The sequence below is a fragment of the Haliaeetus albicilla genome, chromosome 22 (genome assembly GCF_947461875.1).
Source record: "Haliaeetus albicilla chromosome 22, bHalAlb1.1, whole genome shotgun sequence".
Taxonomy (NCBI): Eukaryota; Metazoa; Chordata; class Aves; order Accipitriformes; family Accipitridae; genus Haliaeetus; species Haliaeetus albicilla.
The window spans coordinates 14,080,129-14,104,833 of record NC_091504.1 but is presented as its reverse complement, the minus strand read 5'-3'; the positions used below and the strand labels follow the sequence as shown (position 1 = coordinate 14,104,833).

Genomic DNA, 24,705 nt, shown 5'->3' with positions numbered 1-24,705 from the left:
TGTTTAAGTGTTCCTTAGTGTGCTGGTGCTGGAAAAGTTTTTCTTGGGCAGTAAAGCTTGTTCTTAATCTGCTTTAAATGATAGTTATGATTTCTGGAATGGCCATGTGCAATAAAATCTTAGCTAAGTAGAAATTTTCCCTAACTGCAATAAAGTTAAAAGCCTGTGGATGTGAAGAAGTGTGGTATACAAAACCTGTATTTCTTTCTTGGATTAAGAACGCCTTTTTTTAATTTGCTTGGTAATCCATGGTATTGCTGCATTTCCATACCTACCTCAAATACACTAAGGCATGTTATTCCTTTATGTATGTGCTTGTGTGGTACAGATGTGTGGAAAGGGGCAAAAGCAAAGTCTTGTCCCTGTATACTTGGTAGCAAAACTCTCATGGATTTTTTTTTTTTTTCTTGAGGGCCATGCTTTGGTTTCAGTTATTTCATTGTAATTGAAAAGCAGCACATCTGTCCTGAGCTACACACAAATTTTCAGTGCTTTTCTATTATCTTACCTGTTGTTGCAGGATCCTTGGAGAGTTTAAGTTACAGAGCTTCCTGTTTTGCAGACTGTGTAGGTGAGTAAAACAAGACTGTGTTCAGGCCTTGTATGTGATAAGGAAGGAGGAATTTGAAAACTTCCTTCTGTTCAGCAGGGGTGTTGTGTTCTTAGAAGAATGATACTTATGTCTGAGTGATCAGCATTCATGGAAGTAGCAGGGAAGTTCCACGAAGCTTTACCAGGCCCAGACCTGCCAAAAGTTCGCATTCTGTGAACTCAGAAAACTCACGGACATGAGAGCTAAGCAAACTACTAAACCAGTGCAGGACAAAACCCAGCCGTGTATGAGTGTTTTTTTTTCCAGTGTTAGCTCCTTTCATACTGAAACAGGCATGAAGAAAGATGACTTCTTCAGTAGGCAGGCACAAAACTTACATTTTGTAAAGGAAGAGATGGGAAGACAGCATATTGAACTGACCTGGAAAGGTTTGGTTGAATGGCTTGAGGTGCAGTTTGTAACTTATGCTTCTCATTTACATTGCCAGCAAGTACTTCAATGTGCAAAAGTGCTTTTCAGTGTAACAGCAAGGGGAGCACATGGATGTTCTGGTCCCAAGGAGATCTTATCCTGGCCTCTTAGCTACCTACTCAGAGAGTGCGGCTCAGAGACCCTTCATTTGTTCAACATTACTTCATCACTGTGTGGCTTTGTCATTGAAAGTGCTCGAGTATTGCAGTGCCACTGTGAGGCAGAGAAAAAGCAGCTCTGCATTATGGGAGCTGCAGTGGTCATTTTTCCTAGGTGTTGTCTTCTTCATCTGAGGGAAGGGAGAGTATTTTCTTTGAATTTTCCCTCTTCTGCACTTCAGTGGTCCCAGTTAAGGTCATACCATGATTTCTTACCATTTAGAAATACTGTATTTGTTACAATCTCAGACACCACAGTCACCAAAACACATGGCATTGAAGGTATTATGACTCTGATCTTCTCATCCTTTCAGAGTTAATTCTTGTCACCTGGTCTAGAAGAGAATCTCCTTTGATTAGAGGAATACAGAGACCATGTAGCACACATAAGGGTGTCTGACATTGTATTCACTAGAAGACAGTGCTACCCATGGACACTTGCCAGGTCATTACAATGTCTTCATACAAATACAAATAATCCTTGTCTTCCCATGCTTTCTCTTCCTCAGCCTGATTTTTTTCAGGCAGGCTTTCAGAACGAGAGTTCTTTACTTAAAAAACATGTAATTTAGTTTGTCTGCATATGTGTAGCTCATAGCATGGGCATGAAAAGCACTGAATGCATCAGCAGATCCTTTTCATCTTGCTGTTGCAAAGGTCCTGCTTTGCTGCTCTCTGAAAGGTATCGAAAGAGCATCATGCTGTAAATGCATTGCCCTCCTTTTCTGCTCTTGGAAATTAGATTCCTGCCTCGATGGAAATTGTGAGGTTATGTGCATAGGAGCGAGGGGTATTCTTTTTACCTTCCATACAGGAGTTACCGTTAGCAGGCAGGGTGCTTTCAGAAACCCAGTTCTTTCAATGGTAAGTCCAAGCGGGAAGGGAACATTCTGAATATTCAGCCCCTTGTTTAGCTGATTACAGTGGCCAAAAGATTAAAAAGTAGAAAAAAAAAATAGGGGGAGGGGCAAGCCTAATAGATTTAAAAAAACATTTTTTGTTTGTTTCTAGGACACAGTGCATCGTACTCCCCCAAAAGAGCTAGGTACAGCTACAAGTATTCAGCAGTCACAAACACATTCCTGCAGGGAAGTATTTACAAAAGCAGTGGCATCTCTCTGGAGAGCACAGTGATCATTGAGGTACTGGGGAATTGCCAGATGGTTTTGAAAGTGAGTATTGTCATAATTGTTGGAGTGATTGGGATGAGTTGACATGAGACTGTATCTTTCTTTGGGATTACTGCTACATTTAAAACATTTGTTTTTCTTGTAATTAAAAGCCAGTTCAATTCTGGATCTCATAATTAGAGTTGCAGAATTGCTTTGATGCGACATGGCTTCAAATTAAGTATTTGCCAGTTTTAAATGACAGATTAAACAAATAATTATTTTCTTTACTAAGTGGCATGGCAGTTTCACTGCTTTGTCACATGAAGTGCAGAACTGGAGATGAAGCTAGTCCCCTTTAAAGGAACTTGGTTTATTTTTAAGCACTTTCATATCTGTAGCAGTAATTTAAAAGTAGCAAGCGTTTTAAAGAGAACTTGAGAAACGTATATGATGTGCTGGATTGGTGCTGTTCCTAGCCTAGTGTAAAATTCAGTCTTGTAGTGCTCCATTGATCTTGACAGGAGATCTTTCTGTCAGTGACAAGAGCAACAGGCCAGTTTCAAATTACAGACTTTTTCCTGGGGTGAGCCCTGTGGTAGGCCAGTTTGAGAACTACAGTGCTTTAGCAGAAGCATGGAAAATAAACGTCTCTCATCTGCCTTGGTTTTCCTTCTGGTTAACAGAGGGGATAATTCATGGGTTCTGTGGGGGGTTGACATGTGTGTACTATATACACATATACATGAGGCCAATGAAGAATAGGGTAGTTATCCCTGTCCTAACATGGCCATATGGATAAAATTAACTGGTTGGTGGTCCTGTGATTTTACATGAAAAATGAGAATTTGGGTGCTGTCTTCAGACTGAATCACTCTCTTCTGCCTTGCAATATCAGTGGCTGGATTCCCCAACTTCCAGCTCTTTATCTTAATTTGAGACCTCCTAAGATAAGCAAACCAATATGTATTTGAATGCTTGTCTTTATAAAAAAGTAGAAGATATTAAGAAAAAAGATTACTAACAGTTGCAATCTGTGCTTTACTTAAAATGGGGCAGAGAGCCACCATTTTTGATCTACCATTTAAGAACAGTTCTTCTTACCACAACCAGCCAAATTGCAAGTACTTTAGGAAATTCCGTAATGAACTTAAGTGCGTTTTTTCCTCTGAATTCAGTGAAAGTAAGCTATGAAATGGCTACTGAATACTGAGAACTTTACCAGGGATAGTCTCAGGAGTCAACTGAGATGGGTACACATTTTGCTTCTCAACTGGAGTAGAAAGGACTTAGGTTTATGCTGGCTCTGACTTTACCCCGGAGTAGGTGATTGCTTCTGGCTTGAAAATGAAAGGGATATAATAGTGCCATATAAAATGTATTTAATAGTGAGTGAAACTTCTTTGTAGAAGAAATTTCTGGAAACCATCTCAGAAATGCAACCTGAAGATGTGGCTATTGGAGTTGTGTTGCTTGCAACACTGAGCCTTTCTTCATAGTCTATGTGTGACATTCTATGCAGATACCCTTATGTCACAAATTCCACAAGTTCCTATTGACAATGATACTTGTTGCTCTATAATCTTTGCTCCTAGGTGCAAGATGTACAGATTAAGAAAAGTTTTGCATCCAGAGAGGAGCCTCTGAAGGAAATGGACAGTCTAAGGTAGAAAAACTTCTAATCTGGTCTAGTTCTTGGTTTTTTGAAGCTATATGGCTTAACAGCAGCTTGAATGGACGTTGTTCACTCTGTTTCATCCTCTGTTTAATTTTAGTTGGGTTTTGTCTTGGTGTGTTTTGTTGTTGTTTTTTTTTTAAAGCAAGGATCAAGATATGAGCACCATCAACAAAATTGGAGGCATTTGGTCCAAAAAGATTTTTTTGAACCTAATTTTCATCCCTTTGTAAAAACTTTCAGAGAGTGGACAATTAAAATTACTCTGGGTACAAATTATCAGGCCTCTAGCTGGCTAGCAGCGTGTATGGATCGCTCACTAGTTCTCTGAGTTGCGATTGTTACTTGTACAGACTCTTGAGTTTTGAAGTACATTTCAGAAGTTCTTGGTTTGGAGGATTCTCATGTTGCAAAACATTGTTTTTTTTCTTCCAGGATATTTAAACTGCATTTATTTGTCTAATGTAATTTTCTTCCTTTTATGTTTTTGTTTTTAGTAGCTCATTCATAACATATGTCAGTGTGTTTCCCTCTGACTTGCAGAGGTATAGACTCTAGTGAAGATGCCTGTACAAAAAGGTCTCTTCAAACTAGAGGTCTGGTATTTTCCCAGGGAGCTGATGCTTCTTGTGGCATCAAAAAAAGCAGTTCTGTTGTCTGATTAAGCTCAGCCTTGTAATCCTCCTCTTTGTCCTGCTACTTGGATTCTCAGCCTTTAAATGATGCTGAGAACTGAGTTAATTGGCTCAATTCAAAGGGTCAAAAAGACCAGGTTTGGAGTAAAAGCATTGCTTTTTATATTCCTCAGGAATAGCTTTGTGTTCCACAGTATGGGTAGCGGTATCAGAGTTCAAATCAGAGTACAGGCACATCTTCTGTGAAGTTATTTGTAGGATTTTCATAGAGGTAAGAGCAGTTGTGTCTTTTTTTCTTTGCAGAGAAGCCAAAAAATAGAGGTAGCAAAGAAAGCATTCAGTGAAGCTTGGCTATTGAAAATAATTATTCAGATGAGTGAATCTTATTAGCATTTCCCTCAGCCTGTTGTGAATATACAGTGGTCTAGCTTGTCCTCTGAACATGCATGTAATTTCCACAGATAGTAGCAAATGCAGCCACAGTTGCCTAGGAGTTCAGAAACCTTTATTGCATGTACAGAATCTCTTCTCCTGGAAAGACTTTATTCAGGTGTTGGTGCATTAAAAGTTTTCCTCTTACAATGTCTTTGTGACCTGGTTGATTAGATGAACAGTTAGTTCCACAGTTAATGTGCAGATGAACTGTGTATCTCCCTGTATGGGACCTGACCATTGGGCTACCGTATAATTCTTCCTTTGGATAGCTTATTTTTCCCCATTTAGATGGGAAATACACGATTAAAGTACATTATATTAGGAGTGAAAATCAATGTTAAAAAGTGATCTCTTGCAAAAGTAGAAAACACTGTACTCTCAATCTGAGATAGCAAAAGCAATCAGGGAGTAGACTGACAACAGGGACTGGGGGGGACAACTTTGGGATAGAGCCCAAGTATGTACACCTAGTAGAGCAGGAAGATGTGGGTTGATTGGAAAGCAGTTGTTCTTGTGTGTATCACAGCTGAAGAGGAACGATAAAGAGTACATGCAGTTAAGACATGCTTACCAATGCTAAAGGCACCCTGAATCATAAAATGGAATTTCTCTCTTACATTAAACAAGAATTGTTGCCATTAAGTCTAATTACTTGTAAAGAATTTAGCAGGAGTTGACTTAATTAAGTGTTACAGTTATGTCGAAGATGCTGTGATTATCTTAGGTTTTTTTCATTTGTTTGGTTTTTTAAGGGCTCTTAGGGTCAGGGTGAATTCGTGAAGAATAGAAACTTGATATAAAGAATGGAGATACAGAATAAGACAGACCCATTGTGGAAGAACAGCTCTGTTCAGAAAATCTGAGTCTAATGTCATAAACCGACTTGCAGCCACTGTTCGAAGCAAGAAACTATAAACTATTTTATTGCAGGAAAATACTAGAACAGCATCCTCTTCGTTTTTCTTTCCATGATGGGAAAGTTCTGAAGCTCTGTCCTGTGAGGAGTGAACAGACCTGGGCACTGAACATAAAGCGAGGCATTCTCAGTGTCCTGCAGACGTCACAAGCATCCACTGCTAGTGCAGTCATTGAAGAGGTGAGACCGTTGGTAGAGTCGTGCTCTAGGGTGGCTGTTAGCCCTTGCACACCTTAAGTCTACTCCCTTTGTAAATAACTAAAGGTTTTTGCCACTTGGTGACTGGTCAGCCAGTGGTGGTCATCTGATTGCTTTTTGTAGTGGATGTTATGAAATTATCTATAATTTGCGTTCTTGTTGAGGGTTGGAATCCCCTACTTGGTTACCTGAGGAAAAGCTGTGTATTACAGAGTTCTCTGAGGAGTTGTAACACCAGGGCTTGTGCTTTACCTGTTCCCTGGGGAAAATACAATATTCATTATTCATGATTATTCATCGTGACTTTTTTCATTAATTTCAGGAGGCTTTAAGATGAGGCTTCTCAGAGCTCTTTGCAATTTTTAATTTTTTTCCTAATACTTAAGCTCAAGTTCTGCTGTGTTACACTGAAATAATAGTCCAGAGTACCACACTGTCACCTGTGTGTTTGCGTGAGTGCAGCTGAGATACCTCAATGGCTGCACTACTGTTGTGAAGAGCAGTCTCTAGATTGACCTTCAGCATGATGTGCACTACCTCATTCTCATGCTATTGCTACATATCAGTGCTTAAATAGATGTTCTGCAATAAGGCTTGGGACACCCATATGTTATTACATTTCTTCTAAGTAGAAAGGCTCTTCTGAATTAATGCTTCCCTGCAAACCCACAAAATATTAAATGAAAAAGCATATGTCTGTAAATGGTCTGATTCGTAATAACACAGTGAAGTTAAACAAATCAACAAACTCTGGCTATTATAAATTTTGACCAAGGTCTTTAAAATAATTTGCCTTTTCATGGGTTTTGTGGAGAAGCCAGTGTCCTGCAAGGGAGAATTTAGATCTCTGTTGCATTGTTATTACAACAAAGCAATTATTAAAATTAATTGTAATAGCCCATAATACCTGCTTGTATTGTATGTGCGCATGTGTGATTCAACACTGTACGTTTGTTACTAGGTGGATGTTCTGGGAATATGCCCAACCAGGTATCAGCGAAAAGGTCCTATTCTTGTCAAGACAAGGGACTTAAACCTCTGCTCTCATCGGTATTCTGGTTTTACTTCTGTGCAGTCTGTTGTTCTACCTCATACGTCGGTAAGTGTTGGGGAATGACACTGATTCTTCCACAGGGCCTTTTAATTTCTTTGAAGAGTCATAATGTAAAAGAAAACATTTTTGAGTAGTCATTTATGCTCAATTGTATTTGTGTGTGTCTGCCCAAACTTGAATCATTAGCAAAAAAAATGATGAATGTTATTGTCCCTGTAATGCCTGTTATTCACAGAATTTCTTTCTAATGCAGATTTGCATTGTAGTTGATGAACATTATAGTATAAATGCAAGGGGTTGTTAGGTGCCTGGATTAAACTCTGTCATTAAAATATGTTATAGCGGTAAACTGAAAGTAGAGTGTAAAAGAGAGGAATAAGAGATGTGGATAAGAAAAATACATTATGCAAAGAAAGTTATTATTTGCAGAAAACTTTGGAAGGATAGAAGCTTTTCTAAGAGCCAGACTTCCAGCTTTCCACTGTTCATAGCAAATACAGTCCATGTTTGTATCTTGTGCTGTTTTTATTAGGTGAATATTACTTCTTTCTTGTATTGTACTAGCTAGTCATAATTTACCAGCCTTTTGCTTTTCTCAACTCTGCTGACCAAAAAGATCTGCTTAACACTGATGCTTTGTGAACTGAAATAAATTGAGACCATTTGTCACTCAAAGTTAGTAGCAGTTGCATTTCAGTGACGAAAAAATTAGACTAAAAATAAAGAGCGTATTAACCTCCACAGGCTGGGCTCTGTCAAAGGTCTAGACAAGAGACTTCACACTGTATCACAGAACTGGAATCCTCTGGGAAGTTGGGAGAGAAAGGATTGGGCAGGCTGACACAGATGATCAAGACTTTACCTGAAGTATCTGTTCTTCTCAGTCTGAGCAGCAGATCCTGTCCTCCAAACTGGAATGTGTTCAGAGTGTTAAGGCTGGAGTCCTGGCAGAGGCCAAATGTACTGAGTCCAATGTTGTTACAGTGTTCTCTCAGAAGGGCAGCGGGGCAAAGACGCAGACACAGTGTTTGCTGAAACTCCTTCAAGTGGAAACAGAGACACTGTACAAAAAAGGTAACATGATGTTTCTGCTAAAATAGAGTAAATTTATTTCCTCAAAAAATCTTGGGACTGTGTCTTGCCTGCGAGAACTCTTTGCACCTCATATTTCCTTTAATGTATGAAATGATACGAAAGCAGATGTTTTCACAGGCTGGGCTACTGAGAGCTGTCCCTTCTTTGGGAGTTGGGGCCTGCTCTAACAAAGCTGGGTGGGTCTCCAAAGGACAGATTTCAATAATGGCCAACTCTTTTTTGCCTACTTTAAATACCTAGCCCCCCTGTACGCAGAGCATCAGCCTTCCTGTGTCTGTGGACAATTCCTGGTTTGTGTACAAATGAAGTCTAAATAAGTCCTAATAAGTAAATAAATAAGTAAGTCCTAACGGAACTAAGGACATGCCGTGTCTGAGAACTGTTTTAATTTTTGCTCCTTCTTTGCTCTGTGTGCTTCTCCTTAAGAGAATGATTTTACTGAAGTGAATGGGAGGCTTGCCTGAGGAAAGATTTTAAAGTTGAGCTCTAAATGTTGAGAAACATTTTGTATTATTTTTTTGTCTGCTTCTAAATAGTGGGTTTTTTTAAAAGGAAAATCCAAATTTCCAGAACACTTTCTTTTTTTTATAGTTATGCTGACATAAGATGACAAGATTCTTCCTCAGGAAGAGGCTAAGAGCTGAGCCATTTATTTTTCTTGGCACCTAGATCTCCTGTAGAGTTTTTGGGAGGTTGAAGTGTGGGACCAAGAGAGTGATTAGATAAAATTGGAAAGGGCGATGAATGTAAAGTAGCAGGGCCATTGTAAGAGGCATATTGATGGAAAGTGGGACTTTTTTCATTAGTATCTTTGTCTTGTTTCTCTAACTCTTTCTTTCAGGTCACACTTGTCTTTAGGCCTTTATTCTGTTGTGTTCTTAAATTCAACCTGACTGCAGGCATTCATATTCATCCCTTGGCTTTACTGAGACTGGAGAGATTCTTACATTAGAAATAAAGGCTCAGAGAGAAACTTTCCCCTAGCATTTAGGGTTAACCATAGCAAATGGCCAGCAACCACCAGATACCTGGTTTTTCCTTATGTCTTTCCAGTGGACTCCGAGGATCTGTATGTGACCAGCATGCTCTATGAAAGGGAAGAAACTGAGAGGGAAGTCACTGGAGGAGAACTGACTGAACTAGTGTGGAAACTTTGCTTAGCACATAGTGTGAGTTTTGAGGTAAGCTTTTACACATAACCTCCGTTTCTTTGTAAGGCCCTTTGTGGTCTGAGAGTTCTCCTACATAGGTAAGAGGTGACTAGGTGTTGTGGTTTAACCCCAGCCAGCAACTAAGCACCACACAGCCACTCACTCACTCCCACCCAGTGGGATGAGGGAGGAAATCGATAAAAGAAGTAAAACTCGTGGGTTGAGATAAGAACGGTTTAATAGAACAGAAAAGAAGAAACTAATAATGATAATGATAACACTAATAAAATGACAACAGTAATAATAAAAGGACTGGAATGTACAAATGATGTACAGTGCAATTGGTCACCACCCGCCAATCAACACCCAGTTAGTCCCTGAGCGGCGATCCCCTGCCCCCACTCCCCCCAGTTTCTATCTATACTGGATGTGATGTCACATGGTATGGAACACCCCATTGGCCAGTTTGGGTCAGCTGCCCTGGCTGTGTCCTGTGTCAACTTCTGGTGCCCCTTGAGCTTTCTCGCTGGCTGGGCGTGAGAAGCTGAAAAATCCTTGACTCGAGACTAAACACTACTTAGCAACAACCGAAAACATCAGTGTTATCAACATTCTTTGCATACTGAACTCAAAACATAGCACCGTACCAGCTACTGGGAAGACAATTAACTCTATCCCAGCTGAAACCAGGACACTAGGAGAGCAGCAATTTTGAAATACTGAAGCCTTCCATTTTGGGGAGCATTTTTAAATGTGGAATTATAGAAAGATAAAATGCTTTGAAGTGTCATTTTCCTATATAAACAATAAACTGAAGAGTCAAAATGTCATATGGCCCCTGAATATTGGGCAAAAGCAATTTTGAACTGTATTCTAAATAAACCTGAAAGAAAATGTTCCAAATTTTTGTTTTGCTGTGGAAAAACAAACAAAAAACTGTCTGGTTCGGGTTATCACTGACAATTTTGATGCTTAATTGTAAAAACCCTTTTCTACAGCTTTAGCATGGGATACTACCCCTGGTAGTGCTGCTGTTTCTATGTTTATTGGAGTTCTGCAGTCCTTCTCCTGTTGCCTCATCCCTGCAAAACAGTTTGCACATGAAACCCTTGCCTCTGGATCTTGGCTGGTTGGTTACATGTGCTTCTCATGAATTCTAGTAATGACCATCATGTTTTCTGGGGATGCTGCTTGGGTCCAGGGGGAATCTCTTCTCATGTAAACAATTTTCATTGGTGAATGCTGCTAAGATAGGGTGGAATATTCTGGTCATGTGGAACATGCAGTGGCTTAATTTTTTTCTATGACAACCATCATTCTAGATGAGGGCCTGCCTGTCTCCTTAGCTTGCTCAGGTCTTGTGATTTTTGTTGATACTGGCAGAAGCTGGATCAGTTAGTATTTGTCACTGTCTTTGAAATGAAGATCCCTATCTTCTGTGAAATTTGGAGATTATCAAGAACACCTGTTATATACAGAAGGATCAACAGATGATGGTGCTTAATCATTGCTGACCTGAGATGAACTGAGGGCAATGGCCTAAAAGAGAGGGCACTTCGTATCCCATTGTCCTTCAGATGGAGTGTTTTTTGCTGGTAATAGAACAATGTGAAGAAAATGTAAATTGGAAAATAGAAAAACACACTTCTTGTTTAAGTCATTCATGGTCAGGATATTACTAGAGAACAAGTATGGTCTAATAGGGAAAGCACTGAACTGGCCTTGGTGCCTCCATGAATTTGCCACTGATGAGTTCAGTCAGCTCATTCCCGATATATTCCTTGTCCTCTGATGTTCTTGTCTTGTTAGATTGCTTGTGCAATGGGGATGTGATCTCTCCTGTAAATGAACATAGGTACAAGTGATGTTAACAAAAAACTTCAGACCTAGCCTAGGAGAGGGCACTTCACCTTCCTTTGTCTAGGTTAAGTCCCATGTCAAACAACAAAAGCTCTGCCTGTCTCTTCCCTGAGGCGGACACAGATACTGGGAGATGGAGCAGAGGCTTTGTGGGGACTGGAGAAGAGTGCACCGCTAGATTACAGCTCTGCAGGCCAGTGGTGCCTGTTTAGAAATTAAAATACTATGGCTATTCACCTTTCTCTTAGCTTTAGCTGTGATTAATGAGCACAAGAGGTGTTTGTGTAATGTGGCGTGAGACTTAAGGCAAAAGACACAGTGTGGAGAAGGATCACAGTCACAACAACTGAAGCGGGCAACTTCAGTCAGCTATGATAAATTACAACCCTAGCAGTTACTCCCAACCTATTAAATGGCGGTCATAGTCTGACCTGGTATCACAGCCTGACAAAGACCTCGGCACAGGGCTGAGGAGAAAGCAGCAGGTGGCCTTTCTGGTGGTATATGGGATAGGTTTCTCTCTCTGAGTTATAAGCAAGTCTGCCATCTTTTTTAGCTGCATGCTAGGGAGATTGGAGCTATAGAGAGCTAACAGAACCATAAACATAATGGTTCTTGCTAATGTAGAATAAAAGCAGCCTCTTCGGTCGTGATCATGCTTAATTCTATGTGGCTGTCATTGTAACAGTGGTATGTAATGGCATTTAGGAACAGACTAGAGGGCTACATACAGCTTGGAAAATGTTGCAGAAAGAAATTACTGCAGTGGACCTGAGAAACTTTCTCTAGATCCTACCTTCTTTTGAATGCCCATAATTCAGTGTCTTTGAAAGAATGGTAGATGTTTTTTCCCAGTAACAGTGGGATGTCACTTCTGTCTCCAAAGAGGCCCACTGGCTTCATGTGTGGGAAATTTGTTTTGTAAATTACTAAGATTAGCACAAGTGGCTGCTGTCTGCGCCACTGCCTAAAAAAGAGGTGAATTATTCATCATTTGCCTGTCCCAGCACAGGGTTCGATTGGTTGTCAGCCATTTTCACTGTTTCAGGGTGTTCCTTCTGTGTGACAATACATTTCAAAGGGGATCTTTATTATCCCTCATTCCAACCGATAAAATGTCCTTTGGGCCAGGAAAGAAGTTATGGGAATGCCCACCGCGTTGCTTGGGAGACAGCTCCGCTGTTACGCATGTATAGCTTGTTTGTCCCCTTATTGTTTGACTCTGAATGAGATGAGATTATGCATTTCTTTCGGGACACAAACCCAAGAATAAATGGAAGGGAAAATCCCCAGCTGCAGGGAAAACAGTGAAGGGATAAGAAAATGGGGGTGGAGACTGTGTCACTTCCAAGGAAGCAAAGTTGTTGTTTAATTTTTTAATGCTATTATGAGACAAGATTGAATTTCAATGTGGATGTAGATTAGCTAATGGACCATTAAGTGAACAAGCTGCATACTGACAAAGAATGGTCAAAAGGGATGGGGAGAAAGGGACCCTCACTTGAGAGAGGCTTAAAGGGAACCTGTCACACAGCTTCTACTGGGGACTGCATTACATTTGGCTGTCTGGATTTTGATGCTGTTTTGGTAGCTCTGGTGAATGTGGCTGTGTATGCATTAAGGAGTGTGGGCCAGAGTATGTCAGATTTACTTTGTCCAACTCCTGTACCCCGTCCGACCCAAAAGAGTTTACCTTTAGGACATGGTCTTACCAATGTTTTTCTCATAAGGCATTCTAATTCCTAGTTACTACATAGTTGGGTGCTAGGATTTACATGTTTAGAATACTTGTGGGTGTAGGGAGTATAACAGAGTATTTCCCAGGTAAGGAAGATGTTCTGATTATCAAGATGAATTAAGATACTGTAGTTACGTGGATGATTTTGCTTCTTGAAATTCAACTGTTACTTTTCTGTATGACTATAATAATAACTTTACCAGGAACAGAAGTCTTTGTCTGCTTTGAGTTGGAAAGCCTTAGAAGATAGTATTGGGAATGGCCTGTTAGGTCACTTAAACCTGGTCCATGACCAGGCACAATTACATCCTTCCTGAAATTGAGGGTGAAATAAGGTTCACTGGCAAGGTGAGAAACCAAATAAGAAAGAACTGATGAGGATCAGAAGGAAGGGAATTTATGCCATGGCAGGGAGGGAATAACCATAGCTGTTCAACCAGTGGACTTCAGGGAGAAGAGTGTGTCACTTCCATCTGATTTCATGCTTGGCCTTCAATTCAAGGAAATCACTTGTTCTTTAACATACGTATAGTTGAAAAAAGAGATCAGACAGCTGAAAACCAGAAGTTCCATACAGAAAAGACAGCTATGTAATTCCAAAGAGGTATACTAAATTTACTGGAGAGAAGGCCTCACACTTTCATTGAGAACATGAATTAGTAGGCAAAACCAAAGATGTTCATTGAACACATTTTCAAAGCAGCCTCCCTTGTGATTATGTGGGCTTATACTTGGCAGCAAATAAGGTGTCAAGCTTTCAAAGGGTAAATATTTCTTTATATCATAAATAGAAACACTTTTATTAGGAAACATTTTACTACTTTACCTTCCAATCTAAACTATCCCATGTTTATGCTTTCAGAGGAATTGTATTTTATTATTTTTTTTTTTTAAATAGAGTTACAGTAAGTCTGCAGATAGAAGGAAAAGCAAGCTTCTATGTAGAATAAAAGCCAGGCTTCCTTCTGTTTTATTTAGGGGTGGGAATGGGAGCCAAATTTGCATATAGTTTGTTGTTACGATACTACAAATAGAGGAATTTACAATGAGATTATTGTTTATCTGACAGCTCAATTTCAATGCAACCTACCTTAAAAAATAAAAACAGCCCATCTGACCAGACAGTTCGTTCTAGAGCTTTATTATTAGAAAGTAAAAATAGCTGTTTCTGTGCAAAAGTTTGCACTGAGTTATTAGATGGGAGCTTGTCTAGTCAGCAGGTGTGAAGCAGAATAAAGTCAGTCTACAGTCTAAAATTACATCACCTGAAAATCTATTAGTCTGGAAATTTTATCTTGAACTGTGCTGTGGCCTCCAGCTGATGAGCCACCTGAGCTCATCAGCAGCTGCACATGCAGCTCCTTGTGATGACATCTGTGAGGCTCCCCAGCTCCCCTAATCATGCTGCCCATAGTGTATTTGCCTGTGTAAAAAGCACATAAGGCCTGTGTTTTACAAATGCTTTTGAAGAGCTTCATTAAATACAGTTCTCTGACTATTTTATAGACCATGAAATGTAATCTGTTTCACTAGCTCCATAGTGTTCAGAGTTTGGTAATTTCTTTTTAAAAGAGACCTTAAAGGTAATGATGGGATGGGATGGGATGGGATGGGATGGGATGGGATGGGATGCAATACATGGGGATCTAACTGAATTTTAGCAATGGAATTATAAATGTTATCGGAATTAATACCTAGGTAGGGCTTCATATACGAGAATAAATTTCAATTTGATGAAATTAATGTAGTATTGCTAAAAAGAAAAGAAGTCCAAAAGGAACAAAAACATAAACAATGTTTGTATTGGATCTGACAAATTATTCCCTCAGCCTATCAAACAACACAGTAGGAAATTACTCCATCTTCTTACTGAAAGACAGCTTCTTTTTACTGAAAATGTCTTGGCAGTCTTAAATTGAAATCAAATGCTGGCACTGGGTTATTCCAATTTTTCATTGCTTTTGGAAGCAGCTCCTGGAAGGAAGGTCAGGAAGTCAAAGTAGGTCTCTCCCCAGACCTTTGAAAATGTGACTTAGTGGAATTAGACTTTGTTTGTATGATTTTTACACGAAGAAGAATGTTTCCTTTGGAACCAGAGCAGTAGTCCTATGTCTAAGCCTTTCACATCTGAAGTGAATAAAGAATTGAAGTGAATCTGTATGACATGGACCATGATTAAAACTTGTACATTGCAAAGTTATGTTAAAATGAACATACAAGCTACTGTATTTAACATTCTTCTAATGTTTTAATTAATGAGACCTATCTCCTTTCTTGAACTTTGGATCAGGTTTCAGAGGAACACATCTACATGCTATTTAGTCTTTAAAACACCATTTTCCAAAAAGCTTCTACTGAGGCCAAAATAACAATGCAATGAATACTGTATGTGCAAATGAAAATAATCTGAAAAAAGGAGAAAAGATCCTCCTTTCTCAGCAGAGGATAGGCCAGATAGGTAATACAGAGCCTAGTTTGAGTCAGGATGACACTGAAAGATTTGTACTCCATAAAAACAGAAAGGCTTCTGTCGTCTTGATAATGCAATCAGTTCAATTCAATATTTGATTAATTTGATTTCCAGCATCACATTTGAGAAAATAAAAATTATTGCTGGCAATGTAATACACATCCAAACGTACCTCGAGACAGTAGTTTCTGAAAAATATTTGTTTCAGCTGATAGGACACTGATACTGCCATATAAATTGTGGGGGGTGGAAGTGAGCGGTTTTTTAAATGTGAAGTCTATTACAGGTAGCTACTTCACTTAACAGAAAAGTGTGGGTCAACTGTGAATTGCTTTTAATTTCTTTCAGCCATGCACATGCAAATAAATTATTAAATTGAACTATTCAGCTTTAACTGTACAGCTAGATCAAAATGCTTAGGTTTTTTTAATGAAGTAACCCTAAAGTAAGTTTTTCATTTTTGCCCACGACAGCAAGGGGCAGCTTGTGAATGAAGGGCTAGAATTTATTTACGCTGAAAAGCGTGTGTGATAATGTACTGCAGGTAAAATAGCTGCTGTATGTTGTAGCAATTGAGCTTAGTCAGGGAGAACAGCTCTTCTGCTACTATTGTTTTAACTAATCCAGTGCTGCCTGCAGAGGTAAGAGCGGTTATGCTTGGGCTTTTCCCCAGTAAGATGGAATATTTTCACACAGCACTAGAGGTACTCGAGCAAAACTGAAGTGTTGTCCAAACCTCAGTTAAATGATCTTTCTCATAAACTTAAGACTAATAGAAAGTTACCTTGACTATTGTCTCATTTTGTGTTAAGGCTATGTCAGTGATTCTGGTCATAAATCAGGATCTTGCTGTACAAACTCAGAGAAGATTATGGCCTCCTCTTCTGGATTGTAACCACAGTGCTGCATTTTGGTTTGGTATTCATTGGTGTGCTAGTGGGGTGCTTAGTGGTCACTGAGCACTGTTGCTGGAGGGACTGACTGACATCCTAAGTGAAAGTCCTTCTCGTTATGTGTTTGCAGCCTGAAGAGAAAAGCAAGGGAGGGAAGGAAGATAAAGACACAGGGAAGAGAGGAGGTTTTACTCTCAGGTTACATTGTTAAGTCAATGGCAGTGCTGGTATAACCCAAGGTCTCTTGTTGTGCTCTGTTCTCTAAAGCTGGTTTCTGCACAGCTATAATATTACATTTGTTGTTGTGCTGTCTTACAGACTGCAGATCTTTTCATGACTCTCGTGTTTGAGCTTCGACGTCTTTCTCTTGAGGCCTTAAAAGCGCTATGGCAAAGATCTTCATTTAAATGCAGAGACAACTGGTAAGGGCCCTTTAGTAATTGCATTAAAAATATATAGAGAGAGGAAAGAAATGTTATGTAAATATTTAAAATAGATTAATGTTTTAAATCCGTGCCCAAATGTTGGATTTAAATTTGGAGCACTTTAAAGGAAGAATGTGTACTGCAGATCTTGTTTATGTGACAGAAGGATGATATTCTTTCCTTACTGAATGAATGTTGTGTACAAAGTAGACTTTCCTGTCCCATGCCTATTCCTACAGACAGACTTCCTGTTTCAGGAACAATGTGAACAGGAAACTTGAGCCATGGCTTAGATGGAAATCAATGCTGCTGGTTTTAAGCATCTACTGCCATTTGTTATGAAAAAGCTTACCTGGACCTGTTCTTTCAGTGCCCTTAGTACTCGTGGGGGAGAGGAGACAAACATTAGGCTGGGAGTATGGACATGGTGGACCCACATCTTTCAGCAGGAGCCTGATCTCAGGATGGTTTATACCGATCATTGAACTGCAGCTTTAAAGATCAAGGCACCCGCTCCTCTGCAGTCAGGAATAGTTCTGATGCAATGGTTTGAGACTTTCAGAAATATTAATCCAGTATTATTAAAATCAGTACAATTTTTTTCTCCCTCCAAAATCAATAGTCTGAAGAGTGTAAACAAAGAAACTTTTTTTTTACTTGGTTTCAGTACAAAATGTCATCAGCCTATTTGAAATTAATCTAATGCCAAGTTTTATGTTTGTAACAATACCTTAGGTTTCAGTACAAAATGTCATCAGCCTATTTGAAATTAATCTAATGCCAAGTTTTATGTTTGTAACAATATCTTAAACTTCATGCAAAAGGGGTGAATTTTGTTTTGGCTGAGGTTTATTCTCACCTTTTGACAAATAGTCATGCTAATATTCTTAAATATTAGATAGTAATCTAAACTACTCTGCCTCCTTCTATATTAACTTTAGACTAATTTTACTCAGGACAAGGTTATTAACTTTAGGAGCTAAAAAGAATCCCATGCAGACTACTCTCTTACTTTGATGCAAGTGCTTTTACCCAGTTTAGTTTAACTGCTTCCTAGTTAATGCAAAAGTGTCCGTCCACCGGTATAGGAAGTAGGTACAGAATATTTACAGAGGGACTGTTAAGAGCTGAAATGTGTATTGTCTGGCGTGCTGGTGTAACCGTTCCACATACATAAGGTCTAAAAAAGCACAGGAAGTAGAAGCTAGTCAATTCAGTTTTAATATTTTCATGTTATTGGTGAAATGAAAGAAAAAACCCACCTTAATAAAAAATCAGAGCTTTAAGGTACCTCAGTCTTTAGAAGTCAAACTTGGGATATGTTTTGGCTTCATTTTCAGAGAAAGCAACTGAGTATTTTCTTAAAAGCCTGGTTACATACAGTTCTTGAAACACCAATACACTTCATCGCATCTTGGCTGAGGCATATTTCCCTAAGGTCACTAAACCAAAGGATAATGTTGATTTCTGTGGAATCTGGCATTTGCTAAGCCAGTGGACTTTTATGAACTTTGAAAGAAGCCCAACCTTAATGTGTTTGTTTTTTGATTCTTGAGTATTCTGGTCATTTTAGATTTGCTGTACTTTTTTCTTGTGTTACAGGCAGCCTCTAATAGAGGCTCTCCCATCTTGTGCTACAGAGGCATGTGTTGTCCTAATGAAAGAAATTATAGCGTCCGGAGAAGTTGAAGAAGACAAAGTGGAATACTTCTTCTGGTCATTTTCATTCATTCCTAAACCCACCTCAGGCATGATCGAATCTCTTGCTGTGAGTGGGTGTTGTTTTTTTCTTTTTTAGTTTATCATCAATCTAGCCGGCTCATAATTTTTGTATTTTACAGTAATAGTCTTTTTCACAGATTTATACAAAACTCTATCTGTCCAGGTAATTTTCGTGGTGAAACTACTGGCTATTTTAATTTTGATTCCAAAAGAGGATGCAGTTATGTTTGGTCACTGGAGCTAGATTTGCATTTGTAGCCTTGAGACTTATTTAAAAAAAAAAAAAAAAAAAAAAAGTGTAAACTGCCCTGTGGACTCCAGAGCCTGGTTTAGGCAAATTAGTTTTGAGGTTCAAGGTCAGGTCAGTGTGAGGAGAATGATGCTGTTGCAGCTACTCCCTGCTTTGGATAGAGAGTTTTATTCTCTGATTTGGTCTGTTACAAGCTTTGTATTTAGCACCTGGAGACATTTCAGTCCTTTGTATATGCAGTGCTATTGCAGCTTTTGACATTTTTCCTTAACTAAGTTAATTGTATGCAGAGTAATACTGGCTCCGTTTTGTACTATATTTTTCCTTTAAAGATCTGTTGTTCTGCTGGGTTTATACGGTGTAATCTGTCATGCTTTTGGAGTCTGAAGTTGGGCTTGCTATGTTGTTTTGTGAAGCTGCAGAGTTCTGGGCAGTAAAATCATAGATAGTCCTGTAGCTTAAATAAGCCATTAAGAATTTTTTTTTTTTTAAGTAAGTAAAATGTTATGCCTGCTGGACTTGTGTGCTCATGAACCATTGATCAGCCATGGAGAATCTTGCGGAGTATATCACAGCCTGCTGTTCCCAGTCATATTGGTTCTGATCAGAACTACAAAAACCAGCTCTCAGTGTTAGCAGGCTTTCCACAGCATCTGCGTGAAATAATTCATCTTGAGTTAATTTGGGCTTCGCAAACATTGGTTGAAGTGGTGGGATTTTCAACAGTTAACAGGCTTGCTTCAGAGAGTACAGAAATTTGGAATTTGCAGGTTTATGGGACAGAAAAATTAATTTTCATTCTAAAAATGGGTAAATTGCCTGTGACTTACTGACCTGTCAGTGCTTTTTGCTAAGTATTGAGGTGGGACTTAGAGAAACTGTACTGGTGGGTGTTTTACTATTTTGAGTGTCCTGGAAAGTAGTTTAGATTTGTTTTCACACTCCTTCCTAAGCACACAGGGCATGAGTTCTTGTGAAAAGAACTGAGGTCTATATCATGTTGACACTAATTTAGCCTGTATGTTTACATGTGAAGGTGGAAGAATTTTCCACTATATCTCTGCAGAGTTGTCCTTTAAGGGCTGTTTGTAAATATGCATTGTTGAGATTGAGTTTTAGCATTTAAATATTTTGATGCATTTATTTTCTGTGGCATATTACAGTAATCATGACAATCACTTTTCTGAAACACCCTGTTCTTTTTCTGCTTGTTTACAGCCTTTGCTGAAATCACCAGGAGCAAGCCAGAGCTGCTTCTTAGGAGTAACTGCTCTCTTACATAGGTTTTGTTCAGCTTACAGTTCCTGTGATGGTGTACCTGCTGTGCAGAGTGTGATGAGGACTCTTGGGAAATTTTTGGGAGGAAATTGTACCGTGCAAAATTCAGAACAACTCATTGAGGTATCAGTCATACAGAAGCATATGATATAATGCTTTACTTTTCTATTCACTTTATGATCTAGAACTTGTTTGATGAAAATGGCATTCAGTGGATTTCCAGAAAGCCATGAATACAAGCTTTGTAAATGAATATTCTTTGGTAGGATGGGCAGATAAAATTTTGTAATCCAACAAGTACAACCTATCAGCATGGGTGTTCTTGTGTGTTTAAATAAGGGAAAGTCTTGGGTCTACTGATGAAGCAAACTTCATACTGTTGATCGGTATGAAGAACTCCCATCACTCCCCTGTAAAAATGGCACATTGTTGAAAGTTTCCTATTCCTTTTTTGACTCAAAATCTTGTACAGTTAGTGTTAGCTGTGTTATTGCTGGCTAATAAGTTCTGCTGAGTCACAGTGTTACTGGCTGTAAGTCAGTCATGGTATTGGGAGACTAACAGGAGAGGAAAATCGTTCTTAGTTGCTGTGTGTGATCTTGAGTTAGGAGTAATTCCTGTCACAGTTCTGGGGCTTTTTATCTTTAATTGACATTTGCTGCTGAAGAAATATCATTATATCTTAAGTTTGATGATCTACTTAAACAATCGGTTCTTCCTTATCATGCTTAGAAAATAGAGATACCAATGACAGTGTATCACATAGCAGTAAGAGCCCAAGAGCTGAGTTTATCTCATGTATTTGTGTCTCTCTAATTTTCCAGTGTGCAAACTAAACACATGGGTTTTGTGTCTTTCTTCATACAGTGTGAGCAGTCTGTTAACTTTTAATTCTTACACCATTTATTAAAGGAATAACTTAAAAAACTAGATTTTATGTATTGGGATCCTTGAACAAAATTTTGATTAGAAAAAACAAAAGAGATTCCATTGCTGAACTTTTTTGTCTTCCCATCAGCCATAGAATCATAGTTTCTGTGTATGTTTTCAGTTTCTTACTATGTGCTGTATGAAATTTTCATAGTTCATTTTGGTAGCATTGGGATTTTACATGGTTTGGGGTTACATCACTCTCATTAGAAAAAATTGGAATAGGTGATGTATCTTTTAAAGTCTGTGCTCTCCATCGGAAAGAGGCATCACCGCACTGGTGAGTGGTCTCATGTCTCTCAGAGGTGCCTCACTGGTCTCTGCTGAGCCCTTAGAAAGAAGTAATAAAAAAAATAAAAACAGCCATTTAAGTTCCCAGAGGTGGATGTGGAGTGGTATTTTCAAGAGAAGCTTTGATATCAATGTTGCTAATGGATTGTCAGTGGGATTGGCATGGTCACCTGAGCATCTGCTCTCTCCATGCTTACTCTTACATCCCTTGCTGCCAGCTGGGCAAGGACAGTGCCATATGGATAGTTCCAAGCTAGGATTGTGCTGCTGGACTTGGATGCCTATACATGCCAGTTTGCTAGCAGTTGACCAAATGAAGCAAATGTCTATTCAGTTTATATTGCAAACTTTCTCTGTGGGGAAGGGCACTAACTTCTTGGCTCTACTGTGGTGGGTTAACCCTGGTAGGCAGCTAAGCACCAAACAGCCACCTGCTTACTCTGCCTGCAGTGGGATGGGGGAGAGAATTGGAAGGACAAAACTGAGAAAATTCATTGATTGAGATAAAGACAGTTTAGTAAGTGAAGGATCCCCCCCCCAACCCACAAAAAAAACCCCAAACCCACCAAAAAACCCAAAAGTGATGCAAAAATAATCGCTCACCAACAGTAGACTGATGCCCAGCCAGTTCCTGAGCAGTGGATACCTTGGAACCACCCCCACTCCATCCACACACATAGTTTTATTGCTGAGAATGATGCCATATGGTTTGGAATATTTCTTTGGTAAATTCAGGTCAGCAGTCCTGGCTGTGTCCCTTCTCAGCCTCTTACCCACCCCCAGCCTGCTTGCTGGGCAGGTGGAGTAAGAAACAAAGAAAGCCTTGATGCTGTGCAAGCACTGCTCAGCAATAGCTAAAACTTTGTTGTGTTATCAACAGTGTTTTGGTCACAGATCTAAAATACAACACCATACAGGCTGCTGTGGAGAAAATTGACTCCATGCCAGCCAAAATTAGCACACATGCCCAATTGCCTTTTTCATGAAAACTTTGCTTTTTTTAACCCTTTTTGTCTTCCAACAAATCTGATTAAAATTAGCCAACAGAATAGTAAATCAGAACAGGGAACTGATGAACAGGGGAGAAAGACTGCCCGAGTCTCATTAGCTTCTTGAAAACAGTTCCATAACTTACAGCTGAAACACCGTTGTCTGATGAATGAAGAGCAGCCTCTTGAAACTCAGCAGCATGTTGCAGTGAGTGAATATACAGACGTGCGGGAGAGGTATCTTTGACTATGACAACTTTACTGAATACGTAGACCAGAACAGGAGATACCTCCCACCTGATGTCTCAAACCAGCAATAAATGGAAGTCTTTGACCCCAACAGTTGTGGAAGGTTTTTGAACATTTTAACTGTGTTGGCTTCAGTATAGTTGTTTCTAGGGGACTGTCGGTAAAAGGAAAATCAGGCACGATGTTGCGTTGAAGTCCCTGGGCTCTAAACTTTAACATAGCTTGTCATTAAAGATTCATTGATTGCCAGTGGTAACATGCTTTCTGGGTTCTGAAGGTGCACAGGTTTCATGTATGTTTAGTGGAGAAAACTGGTAACATTATGGCATCTGTTGACAAATTACTATTTTAAATTGGTTATTGTGTCCAGAACTCTGTGCTGAATCACTAGAAGGTCAAAATTACTGTGATCAAAAGGGACAAAATATTGAAGTACTTGAAAAACTTTTACTGCACATCAGATCCATGACTTCTGCTTTTCCATCACAATGTAGCTTTTGTATTCCACCAGGTCTAAGCCAGATTTTAATTACAAGTACTGTGTGGCCTTAGAACAGCTGGCCATATTCATATGAGTCTTGTGCTCACACTAAAGCCAGAATATAGCTGGTACAATAGGGGCTGCAATAAACACCCCAAATGACCCACAATCATTTTAAAGAGAGAATTTTTTTTTTCCCACAGAAAATGTTAATGCAATAGAATTTCATGTACAGCTGACAACGTGGTGAACTTTTTATTCTACCTTGCTTTGTATTTACAGATGCAACTGGTGTTAAAAGCCATTGGAAATGCGGGACTGGCAGCAGCTTCGCTAGCTCCTGTTCTGAGCTTGTGTGCTTCCCTGAAAAGTAATCCGATTGAAATTCGTCTAGCTGCTATCCAGGCCTTCAGGCGCATTCCCTGTTCTGTCAGGGTAAGTGATTTATTGCCAGCAGATGACTGACGGCTTCCTGGTGCTGTCCCAGAGTTTTGACTTTCTGGAATAATTATGAAACATGCAAATAAATAAGGAACAAGTGTAAACGTGTCTTCCAGCAGAGCTCTTCTGCTGTTGGAGAGGTTGGTAGGACCACCCCGATGAATGGACCTATATTATGCTTTGTTGTAGTTGAGATAACACATCCAGTGACTGAGGTAATGTTTGTGACTTCTTAAAAAGTTACTTCAGTTGGGTGACTTATGTCTGTGTGGGTGATGGCTGAAAACCCACAGTACTTGATTTTTCCTATAGTCTGTTGCACTGTATCATTCTCTGAAATGCTAAGTATTAATGTGAGAAGTTTGTTGTGATTGGCAATATGCTATCACAGTTAGAACATTTTGTTAATGGTTTAATAGAAGAAAACACAAAAGTTGTTTCTCTCAAATAACTTGATACTAAAAAGAATTTCAAAGCCAGGAGTGCTAGCCTGGGCAAAGCTGGCAGTCCTCCTCCAGAAGAACAAGAGGTTCCACATGGAATTCCACTTGGAGTAGCATTTTCTATGGCTTTTTAAAATTTAATTGCAGCATGGATTGGCGTAATATTCTTGTTCTGTAGTTACAAAGCTCGGTGTTGCTCCTTAGACCTGTTGAAAGTATGAAGTCTATATGTCGTCATACACCCCATCATTGTCTAGCAAATGAACTGCTAAACTGAAACCCTGTAGGTGGACTGGGGGTGTTAAATGATAATAGAAATGTTACTAGTATCAGTCACTAATGTCTTAATTCCTGGCAGTTGACCAAACAATTCGTATTTGTTGATACTGGGGAGGTATTGAACAGAATAAATTTGTTACAGTCCTACCCTTTGATTGAGACGAGAAGTAATGATCTTAACAGCCTGTTAACAAAAATGTAGCCAGTGTTGTGTGTGTATTAGCTGTGAAATATAATAGAACAGCTCTCCCCGGTGGTGGAATTAAACCATCATTAACAGTTGTGCCAGCAAGTGAGGTTTTGTGTTGCAGACAGTCCTGAATAAATTAGTTGGTATAGGATTCAGGTCATAATGACAGTTTGTTCTGGAAATTTGTGGACGAGGTAGTATAGAGAATATATACATATGTTTGTATACGTGTTGCATGAAGTGACTTTGTCAGGTATAAAGCAATAGCTATCTCTTTCAGAAAGAAAAACCTACCTGTACCTGAAAGTGCATACATGAGGTGTTTT

General features: G+C 39.3%; 1 protein-coding gene across 2 annotated transcripts in view; it reads left to right on the top strand.

The window, feature by feature from the left end:
- LOC104321762 (uncharacterized) overlaps positions 1 to 24,705 on the top strand; it is a 100,453-nt gene continuing 75,748 nt past the window's right edge. The window contains exons 1-11 of one of the 2 annotated variants that reach the window (XM_069809950.1): positions 1 to 571; positions 2,194 to 2,354; positions 3,887 to 3,957; positions 5,967 to 6,132; positions 7,112 to 7,249; positions 8,089 to 8,278; positions 9,353 to 9,480; positions 16,730 to 16,833; positions 18,439 to 18,604; positions 20,027 to 20,209; positions 23,309 to 23,461. In XM_069809950.1, coding sequence (XP_069666051.1) covers positions 2,343 to 2,354; positions 3,887 to 3,957; positions 5,967 to 6,132; positions 7,112 to 7,249; positions 8,089 to 8,278; positions 9,353 to 9,480; positions 16,730 to 16,833; positions 18,439 to 18,604; positions 20,027 to 20,209; positions 23,309 to 23,461 — 1,311 coding nt within the window. In that variant the 5' untranslated portion in view covers positions 1 to 571; positions 2,194 to 2,342. Of the gene's footprint in view, positions 572 to 2,171; positions 2,355 to 3,886; positions 3,958 to 5,966; positions 6,133 to 7,111; positions 7,250 to 8,088; positions 8,279 to 9,352; positions 9,481 to 16,729; positions 16,834 to 18,438; positions 18,605 to 20,026; positions 20,210 to 23,308; positions 23,462 to 24,705 lie in introns of those variants that run through there. The other variant, XM_069809951.1, reaches the window with a different exon arrangement.